The sequence below is a fragment of the Entelurus aequoreus genome, linkage group LG05 (genome assembly GCF_033978785.1).
Source record: "Entelurus aequoreus isolate RoL-2023_Sb linkage group LG05, RoL_Eaeq_v1.1, whole genome shotgun sequence".
Classification (NCBI taxonomy): domain Eukaryota; kingdom Metazoa; phylum Chordata; class Actinopteri; order Syngnathiformes; family Syngnathidae; genus Entelurus; species Entelurus aequoreus.
The window spans coordinates 11,268,429-11,280,041 of record NC_084735.1 but is presented as its reverse complement, the minus strand read 5'-3'; the positions used below and the strand labels follow the sequence as shown (position 1 = coordinate 11,280,041).

The 11,613-nt window shown below is 34.9% G+C and overlaps 1 protein-coding gene across 1 annotated transcript in view; it reads left to right on the top strand.

Annotated features, from left to right (window-relative positions):
- LOC133650161 (complement factor H-like) overlaps positions 1-10,041 on the top strand; it is a 31,000-nt gene extending 20,959 nt beyond the window's left edge. The window contains exons 7-11 of the mRNA XM_062047085.1: positions 1,686-1,745; positions 7,914-8,075; positions 8,167-8,328; positions 9,299-9,324; positions 9,910-10,041. Coding sequence (XP_061903069.1) covers positions 1,686-1,745; positions 7,914-8,075; positions 8,167-8,328; positions 9,299-9,324; positions 9,910-9,924 — 425 coding nt within the window. The 3' untranslated portion in view covers positions 9,925-10,041. The remainder of the gene's footprint in view (positions 1-1,685; positions 1,746-7,913; positions 8,076-8,166; positions 8,329-9,298; positions 9,325-9,909) is intronic.
- The last annotated feature ends 1,572 nt before the right edge of the window (positions 10,042-11,613 follow it).

Below are 11,613 nucleotides of genomic sequence, written 5' to 3'. Positions count from 1 at the left end.
TTCCGTCCGCGACAACGTCTCACTCTTCCTTTGTGCTCGCTTCTAGAAGCAGTAGTTCATCCTCAGTATGTTCAGCTTCAAAAAGATACCTTTTTGTATCCGGAATTAGCAACACACATTTGTTGCCGGAAGTCAGAAGTGCACTGCTATGGAAACGGAATAATTAGTTCCAGCAATAAATTCAAATCATCAAAATACGGTAAATATTGTACATATTACATATTGTTATGAAGGTGTCTGTTACTACATTATATATATATATATATATATATATATATATATATATATATATATATATATATATATATATATATATATATATATATATATATATATATATATATTACATATATACAGTATATATATATATATATATATATATATATATATATATATATATATATATATATATATATATATATGCTGTATATATTTGCAGTGTGTATATTGTACATATTACAATATCGTTTTATAATTTTCCAGCCGCTGGATGACTTTAGGCACTGATTTTAAAAAAATGCAAATTATTTTTTTTGTGTCTTTTAGCTTTTTGTAAAATACTGTTAGTTTTTTCATAAAGGAAATCTATTATTTTATCTGTGCTATGTCTTGTAATATGCATTTTCTTGCATCCGGGTCATTTTAGTGCCTCCCGTGCACCGTCAGCTTGCTCAAAGTAGGTTCTGTTGGCTGGATCGCACTTCAGTATAGAAAAGGTCCCACATGTTTGTTTGTGTGCCTGCATGACGACAGCCGGTATAAACCTCATTTAAACTTTTGCATGTGCTATTAATTGTACACACAATCTTAGTAGATCACACGCAACACACCCACTCATAGTAAAGTTAAAATGTGCCAATGATTGTCACGCACACACTAGGTGTGGCGAAATTATTCCCTGCATTTGACCCATCACCCTTGATCACCCCCTGGGAGGTGAGGGGAGCAGTGGGCAGCAGCGGTGGCCGTGCCCGGGAATCATTTTTGGTGATTTAACCCCCAATTCCAAGCCTTGATGCTGAGTGCCAAGCAGGGAGGTATTGGGTCCCATTTTTATAGTCTTTGGTATGACTCGGGTTTGAACTCACAACCTACCCATCTCAGGGCGGACACTCTAACCACAAGGCCACTGAGTAGGTATACTCAATTATATAGTTTGCACACGCTGTTGCAATCACATTCCAAGTCGCTTCCTGCTCTGCCACGGGTAAGAAAATAATGGCAGGGTTGCCCTCATAGTCCACTGGCTCCAGCATCAAGGCCTATTTTTAAAGGCTGGGGCCAAATCCTGCTTGGAGTTGAGTTTAGAGGGTTTATACATTTGTTTTAATGACGTTAACATGTTTAAATCTTAATTTTGCACAAATAGAATATTGCATGAATAATATTTTAATTTATAAATACAATAAAATAATACATAACACTCCTAAAATAATGATTGAACATATTACTAGAAAACATGCACCAAATTACATTCAGGCTTGATTATGTAATATACTGTATATAAAAAATATAAACACAAATACAATTAGATTCTGCTGAGGGCTTCAACACGTGACGTTATGAGGTGAAAATAGAAATGTTCTTTGACACGAGCCACAGTCTACAGTGCGTGTATCCAAGACTTGGTCAGTGTTGACCAGTCCAACATGTCTTCAGCATTTCTTGTTTGTCCTCTTGGCAAGGATCTGCAACAACTTCTGGCAGCAGCAGCAGCAGCAGCAGCACACCTCTGAAGGTCCCAGGTACAACTCTCTTATCATACCTTGCAGTCCAGCAGGGGAGTCCAAAGTGCTGCCTGGGGGCCATTTGCGGCTATTTTTTGCAGGACCCGCGACGCGTTCTAAAATGACTATCAAAAAAGTGGAAACAGGTGAAATGTATTGCAATGTCGACTTTAATAACACTTTTTTTTTTCTTTGAAGCTGTCATTGCTTTAAAAAATGGTATGGTACGGTATAGTACGCTATGGAATGGATCTTTATTGTCATTGCACAAGTACAGCAACATTTCATTTTCAGCACAATCCGACATACATTGTACTTGGAGACAGAACGGGAACGCTAATGGGTCGGCAATCACGGCGCCCCGTAAAAGGTGGGGAAAAGACGCGGGGGGAGGATGAGTAAAATAAAAAGTCGATCTCAGACCAGGCTCCTACGAGGGGGCGCAGTCTGGAGTGTAAAAAAACTTGCATGTTTGACACAGAAACCACAAGACTTGCAACGGCGGGAGTGGGCAGGCATCCAGTCTGAACCAGCCAGCCACTAGGGGCGCTGCTCCGTGGGGGGGGGGGGGGGCTATGTGGGGCTCCAATGACTTCACATCAAATATTCAGCTTTGAAATCATGTTGGGGGGGGGGGAAATATTGCATATTTTGTTGGCCATGAAAACGTTTTCTTTGACAAAAAGAGCTTTAAACAAAAACAGACAAAAAAATTACTAAAAACTTTTAATCCATAGATAATGGATGGGTGTGAAGTGGCTCTAGAGACTTAAGTCTTATTTTTAACACTTTTATGAGTTGGGACTTTTAGAGACCCCAAAATGTAAATTTTTTCCACTGTTATTGCTGAAAAATAATTATTACTACTATTTTACTAGTTACGGTAATAATTATTGATAGTTATTGACTTATTAAAGGCTACAATGACTTCACATCAAATATTCAGCTTTGAAATATTTTTGGGAGGAAAATATTGCATATTTTGTGTCTTTGCTATAAAAAAGCATTTACTTTGACAAAAAGAGCATTAAACAAGACCAAAAAAAAGCTTCTAATCTATGGATAATCAATAGGTGTGAAGTGGCTCTAGAGACTTAAGTCTTATTTTTAACACTTTTATGAGTTGGGACTTTTTTCAACTGTTATTGCTCAAAAAATAAGTATTACTACTGTAATACTAGTTAATTATTATTGATAATTATTGACCTATTTTAAGGCTTCAATTACTTCAAATATTCCACTTAGAATTTTTGGGGGTAAAATATTGCATATTTTGTGTTTTTGCCATGAAAACGTTTTCTTTGACAAAAAGAGCATAAAACAAAACAAACAAAAAAATTAATAAAAACTTTTAATGGATGGATAATGGATAGGTGTGCAGTGGCTCTAGAGACTTAAAGGCCTACTTAAAGGAGATTTTCTTATTCAAACGGGGATAGCAGGTCCATTCTATGTGTCATACTTGATCATTTTGCGATATTGCCATATTTTTGCTGAAAGGATTTAGTAGAGAACATCGACGATAAAGTTTGCAACTTTTGGTCGCTGATAAAAAAAGCCTTGCCTGTACCGGAAGTAGCGTGACGTCACAGGTTGTGGAGCTCCTCACATCTGCACTGTCATGACTCGGTCTGTGGCGTGGTTGGTTCTCCAGTGGTGCAAATGAATTGGACCATACGTGGCGTGCAGGTGAGGACATGTTTAATATTTTAACTCAAAAGGGGATTAACAAAAAGCGCGCACAAAGGCGGAAGTACAAAACGTGGCTATGAAAATAAAACACTATAGCACAAAGGCAAAAAACTATGAACAATAACAAAACTTACTTGACATGAGAAGAGGGGCATAAAAAAGAGCAGCATGGATCATGAGGGTGAACAGAGTGGCAGGAGTGTGATGTCGCCAGCACGAACAACAGAAACAGAAAAACTTATATAGTGACATGCTCAGTGAAAACAGGTGCGTGACTCTAAACGTGAACAGGTGCGTGACATGACGATGTGAACCAGGTGAAACTAATGGTTGCTATGGTGACAAATAAAAGTGCACAAGAAGTCCAAAACCAAAACCGAACATGACTAAAACAAAACATAATCGCAGACATGACACTGCACATTGTTTACAATCATGGCCACAAGCAGCGAGAGCGATTCGGACCGAGAAAGCGACGATTACCCCATTAATTTGAGCGAGGATGAAAGATTCGTGGATGAGGAAAGTGAGAGTGAAGGACTAGAGGGCAGTGGAAGCCATTCAGATAGGGAAGATGCTGTGAGAGGCTGGTGGGACCTGATATTCAGCTGGGAATGACTAAAACAGTAAATAAACACAAGATATATATATACTCTATTAGCCACAACACAACCAGGCTTATATTTAATATGCCACATAACAATTACCTCCCCCTTCCGTCCATATAACCCACCAATACAACTCAAACACCCGCACAACACACTCAATCCCACAGCCCAAAGTACCATTCACCTCTACAAAGTTCATACAGCACATATATTTCCCCAAAGTTACGTACGTGACATGCACATAGCGGCACGCACGTACGGGCAAGCGATCAAATGTTTGGAAGCCGCAGCTCATGCGTACTCACGGTAGCACGTCTGCTATCCAACTCAAAGTCCTCCTCTCTGTTGTCCCAGTTCTCCACAGGCCAATGGTAAAGCTTGACTGTCGTCTTTCGGGAATGTACCGTAAACAATGAAACACCGGCTACGTGTTTGTGTTGCTGCAGCCGGCCGCTAATACACCGCTTCCCACCTACAGCTTTCTTCTTTGCTGTCTCCAATGTTCATTAAACAAATTACAAAAGATTCACCAACACAGATGTCCAGAATACTGTGGAATTTTGCGATGAAAACAGACGACTTAATAGCTGGCCACAATGCTGTCCCAAAATGTCCGCTACAATCCGTGACGTCACGCGCAGGCGTCATCATACCGAGACGTTTTCAGCAGGATATTTAGCGGGAAATTTAAAATGTCGCTTTATAAGTTAACCCGGCCGTATTGGCATGTGTTGCAATGTTAAGATTTCATCATTGATATATAAACTATCAGACTGCGTGGTCGCTAGGGATGATACTCGAAACCGGTTTTCCCGGTTGTTTGATAAGAAAAGAAGTCAATATTTATTTATTTATTAGATTTTATTTTTTTATTATATAATAAAAGTGAGCTTTTGTTAAACCAAATATTGGGTGTTTTTTTTCCATATACAACAACCTATCTGGACTCGATAAGAGAATCGATAAGGAATCGGTTCGATAAGAGGATTCGATAATAGGCTCGAACTCGATAATTCCTTATCAAACATCATCCCTAGTGGTCGCTAGTAGTGGCTTTCAGTAGGCCTTTAAGTCTTATTTTTAACACTTTTATGAGTTGGCCTTTTTAAAGACCCCAAAATTTAATTTTTTTCAACTGTTATTGCTTAAAAAATAATTATTACTACTATAATACTAGTTGATTATTATTGATAATTATTGACCTATTTAAGGCTTCAATTACTTCAAATATTCTACTTAGAATTTTTGCGAGAAAATATTGCATATTTTGTGTTTTTGCCATGAAAATGTTTTCTATGACAAAAAGAGCATAAAACAAAAACAACAAAAAAAAGCTTCTAATCTATCGATAATGGATAGGTGTGAAGTGACTCTAGAGACTTAAGTCTTATTTTTAACACTTTTATGAGTTGGCCTTTTTAAAGACCCAAACATTTTATTTTTTTCAACTGATATTGCTCAAAAAATAATTATTACTACTATAATACTAGTTGATAATTATTGATAATTATTGACTTATTTAAGGCTTCAATTACTTCAAATATTCCACTTAGAATTTTGGGGGGGGGAAATATTGCATATTATGTGTTTTTGCCATTAAAACGTTTTCTTTGACAAAAAGAGCATCAAAACAAAAACAAAAAAATAAATAGAACATTTTAATCCATGGATAATGGAGAGGTGTGAAGTGACTCTTGACTTAAGTCTTATTTTTAACACTTTTATGAGTTGAGCCTTTCAGAGCCCCAAACATTTTATTTTTTCAACTGTTATTGCTCAAATAATAATTATTACTTCTATAATACTAGTTCATTATTATTGATAATTATTGACTTATTTACGGCTCCAATGACTTCACAACAAATTTTCAGCTTTGAAATATTTTTGGGAGGAAAATATTGCATATTTTGTGTGTTTGCTATAAAAAACGTTTACTTTGACAAAAAAAGCATAAAACAAAACAGACAAAAAATAAATAAAAACTTTTAAAGGATGGATAATCAATAGGTGTGAAGTGACTCTAGAGACTTAAGTCTTATTTTTAACACTTTTATGAGTTGGCCTTTTTAAAGACCCCAAAAAATTTTTTTTTTTCAACTGTTATTGCTTAAAAAATAATTATTACTACTATAATACTAGTTGATTATTATTGATAATTATTGACCTATTTAAGGCTTCAATTACTTCAAATATTCTACTTAGAATTTTTGCGAGAAAATATTGCATATTTTGTGTTTTTGCCATGAAAATGTTTTCTATGACAAAAAGAGCATAAAACAAAAACAAAAAAAAGCTTCTGATCTATCGATAATGGATAGGTGTGAAGTGACTCTAGAGACTTAAGTCTTATTTTTAACACTTTTATGAGTTGGCCTTTTTAAAGACCCAAACCTTTTTTTTTTTTCAACTGTTATTGCTCAAAAAATAATTATTACTACTATAATACTAGTTGATAATTATTGATAATTATTGACTTATTTAAGGCTTCAATTACTTCAAATATTCCACTTGGAATTTTTTGGGGGGAAATATTGCATATGTTGTGTTTTTGCCATTAAAACGTTTTCTTTGACAAAAAGAGCATCAAAACAAAAACAAAAAAATAAATAGAAAATTTTAATCCATGGATAATGGAGAGGTGTGAAGTGACTCTTGACTTAAGTCTTATTTTTAACACGTTTATGAGTTGAGCCTTTCAGAGCCCCAAACATTTTATTTTTTCAACTGTTATTGCTCAAAAAATAATTATTACTTCTATAATACTAGTTCATTATTATTGATAATTATTGACTTATTTACGGCTCCAATGACTTCACAACAAATTTTCAGCTTTGAAATATTTTTGGGAGGAAAATATTGCATATTTTGTGTGTTTGCTATAAAAAACGTTTACTTTGACAAAAAAAGCATAAAACAAAACAGACAAAAAATAAATAAAAACTTTTAATGGATGGATAATCAATAGGTGTGAAGTGGCTCTAGAGACTTAAGTCTTATTTTTAACACTTTATGAGTTGGGACTTTTAGAGACCCCAACATTTTTTTTTCAACTGTTATTGCCCAAACATAATTATTACTATTATAATTAGAGTTCATAATTATTGATAATTATTGACTTATTCAATCAAATCAAATCAACTTTATTTATAAAGCACATTTAAAATGTACCACAGGGGTAGCCAAAGTGCTGTACAATGGGCAGGTTAAAAGATAATACGAGAACCGAGCTAACACAACACAAACAGAACACGATAAAAAATAAATAAATAAAATATAAAAACATAAAAACCGGTTCACAGCAGGTGTATTATGGGGCGCCATTGCAGGATGGATATCACTCAGTGTTAAAAGCCATGGAATAAAAGTATGTTTTTAAGAGAGATTTAAAAACAGGAAGAGAGGAGGCTTGTCTAACACTAAGAGGTAGGTCGTTCCAGAGCTTGGGAGCAGCAGCAGCGAAAGCTCTGTCACCTCTAAGCTTCCATTACTTCAAATATTCCTCTTAGAATTTTGGGGGGGGGGGGAAATATTCCATATTTTTGTTTTTGCCATGAAAAAAACTTTTGTTTTTGACAAAAAATGCTTTTTTTTAAACACCTGGACAGATCGACCTGAAGTTGATTTACGGATTTCAACAATAGATAATTTTAAAAAAATGTACCCACGACTTGTTTTTAACATTTTTATGACTGAGATCCTTCCGGGTCCCCAGACCGAACTTGAGGGAGCTCTAAAGGTTCAAACAAATCTATATTTTGTATTGCTTTTGCAAATGGAAAAATATCAAAATGGCCCCCGATTGCTTTATTTTTGGGTGTAAAAAGTGAGGACCCCCCGTGTGTGTTGTCCAATATTCATGTGAAACAAACTCTTTTCTGACTTTGAGTGGACAACTGCGGAGCGTACCCGCGCCTTTCCAACGGTGACGTGGTGAGAAAGCGTGACATGTCCCTCAAGTACGCCTGCAACTCTTTCTACAAGCGGGTGGGTCCTGAGATTGTGGTGTGCTACGACGACGGCACTTGGTCAAAAGTACCCACTTGCAAAGGCAAGAGTCACTTCAAATAAAACACCTGTACGGGGGGGAAAACACTGACCAAAATGATTGATCGTTGTGATCCATTCTTGGTTTTCTGCAGAAGCCTTTTGTGAAGTGGACCTGGACCAGTACGCAAACTACAACATTCAAGAATCTGGGACAATAATCCTCAAAGACCGAGAGAGCAGGGAGGTTCCGTGTGTGTGGAGATACTACACCAGCCGGATTCTGTGCACACAGGGGAGCGTTAGTGTCACCAAGTGTAAGTACATACCCTAAGTCAGTGTTTTTCAACCACTGTGCCGCGGCACACTAGGTGCCGTGAGATACAGTCTGGTGTGCCGTGGGAGATTATCTAGTTTCACCTATTTGGGTTAAAGATATGTTTTGCAAACCAGTAATTATAGTGTGCAAATGATGTGTTGTTGTTGAGTGTCGGTGCTGTCTAGAGCTCGGCAGAGTAACCGTGTAATACTCTTCCATATCAGTAGGTGGCAGCCGGTAGCTAATTACTTTGTAGATGTCAGAAACAGCGGGAGGCAGTGTACAGGTAAAAAGGTACCTAATGCTTAAAGCCTTAAACCAAAAATAAACAAAAGGTGAGTGCCCCTAAGAAAAGGTATTGTAAGCTTAGGGAAGGCTATGCAGAACAAAACTAAAACTGAACTGGCTACAAAGTAAACAAAAACAGAATGCTGGACGACAGCAAAGACTTACAGCATGTGGAGCAGACGGCGTCCACAAAGTACATCCGTACATGACATGTCAATCAACAATGTCCCCACAAAGAAGGATAAAAACAACTGAAATATTCTTGACTGCTAAAGCAAAGTAGATGCGGGAAATATCGCTCAAAGGAAGACATGGAACTGCGACAGGAAAATACCAAAAAAAGAGAAAAAGACACCAAAATAGGAGCGCAAGACAAGAACTAAAACAGCAAAAAAAGTTTAAATAAGTCAGGGTGTGATGTGACAAGTGGTGACATCTACTTTGAGACAAGAGCTATATTGATACATATTTGGTTATGGTTTAAAGTCATATCCAACAATTGCGACAACGACTTTTTACTGTCAACTGAGTTTCGTTTTTTTAATGATTTCTGCTGGTGGTGTGCCTCCGCTATTTTTCAACGCAAAAAATGTGCCTTGGCTCAAAAAAGGTTGAAAAACACTGCCCTAAGTACACACCCAAAGTACAATCTCACTTACTACCATTGTGTTCTTGTTCAGGTTGCCATTACCAGGACCACTACTACGTAAGTATTTGCCGTTCTTAATGAGCTGCTTTTATGTATACAGTATGGCTATTCAACTGGGGGCCTAATACGGCCTCGGGATGACACCCTACCGAGTCCCGTCCAAAACTTGGGAGACAATTCTTTTTGCAGCAAATATGTGCAAAAACCACTGGAGGGTTCTAACTTGGGATTGACATGACTGTGGTGGCAGGGCACCCCTTTGAGTCCTCGTCTTTTTGACATGACATCTGTTTCTAATAACAACTCATGTGTTTGTTTACTTCACATCCAGTCGGTAGTCCCAGTTCTATTTCAGCACTTTTTGACCTGCGAGTTCTGGTAAAAAGGGACTCCAATTTTTAAAAAAGAGCAGAGCGCTCCTGTAACTCTGACAAAATAAATGAAATGTCTGCTGTGGAGGACACTGGTTATCCTGAAGATACCAAATATGACTAATAGCAAAGGGGGGAGTCTGGCCCCCAGGTCCTTAGTTTTCTGGAAATGTGGCCCCCAGTTGAATAGCCCTGCCATGCAGCATGTGTTCTTTGTAGTGCTCCCACCTCACACCCTCACATTGTTTTCTCTTTTCCATGTTGCAAATAGCAAAGGTGCAGCTAGTTGACGAGGGTCCCTGCGAACATTGTCCCCAAAAGAAGACGACTTCTTCTCACACACATGGAGAGCGATGGTTCGAGGCATGTCAAGTGACATCATTAAATTTCAGAAGAAAATGAAGTAGGTCTCCTGCTGTGTTTTGTTCTTTAAACACTTTACAGTGTGCAGTAAACCTCATGTCACTTTGTGGCAACCATTTACGACAACACATTCTGTGTCAAAACATTTGTGTAATGCAATGTGAAACTGTATATGTATATTTATATATATATATATATATATATATATATATATATATATATATATATATATATATATATATATATATATATATATATATATACATATATATATATATATATATATATATATATATATATATATATGTATATATATATGTATATGTATGTATGTATGTATATATGTATGTATATATGTATGTATGTATATATATATATGTATATATATATATATATATATATATGTATGTATATATATGTATATATATATATATATATGTATGTATATATATGTATATATATATATATATATATATATATGTATGTATATATATGTATATATATATATATATATATATGTGTATATGTATATATATGTATATATACGTATATATATATATATATATATATATATATATATATATATATATATATATATATATATATGTATGTATATACATATATATATATATATATATATATATATATGTATATATATATGTATATATATATACATATATATATATATACATATATATATATATATATATATATATATATATATATGTATGTATATATATGTATATGTATATATATATATATATATATATATATGAATGTATGTATGTGTGCAGCCCTTTGAGACACTTGTGATTTAGGGCTATATAAATAAACATTGATTGATTGATATATATATATATATATATATATATATATATATATATATATATATATATATATATATATATATATATATATATATATATATATATATATATATATATATATATATATATATATATTAGAGATGTCCGATAATATCGGCCTGCCGATATTATCGGCCGATAAATGCGTTAAAATGTAATATCGGAAATTATCGGTATCGTTTTTTTTATTATCTGTATCGTGTTTTTTTTTTTGTGTGTTTTTTTTATTAAATCAACATAAAAAACACAAGATACACTTACAATTAGTGCACCAACCCAAAAAACCTCCCTCCCCCCATTTCTTTCTGTTATCAATATTCTGGTTCCTACATTATATATCAATATATATCAATACAGTCTGCAAGGGATACAGTCCGTAAGCACACATGATTGTGCGTGCTGCTGGTCCACTAATAGTACTAACCTTTAACAGTTAATTTTACTCATTTTCATTAATTACTAGTTTCTATGTAACTGGTTTTATATTTTTTTACTTTCTTTTTTATTCAAGAAAATGTTTTTAATTTAGTTATCTTATTTTATTTTATTTTTTTTAAAAGTACCTTATCTTCACCATACCTGGTTGTCCAAATTAGGCATAATAATGTGTTAATTCCACGACTGCATATATCGGTTGATATCGGTATCGGTTGATATCGGTATCGGTAATTAAAGAGTTGGACAATATCGGAATATCGGATATCGGCAAAAAGCCATTATCGGACATCCCTGATATATATATATAT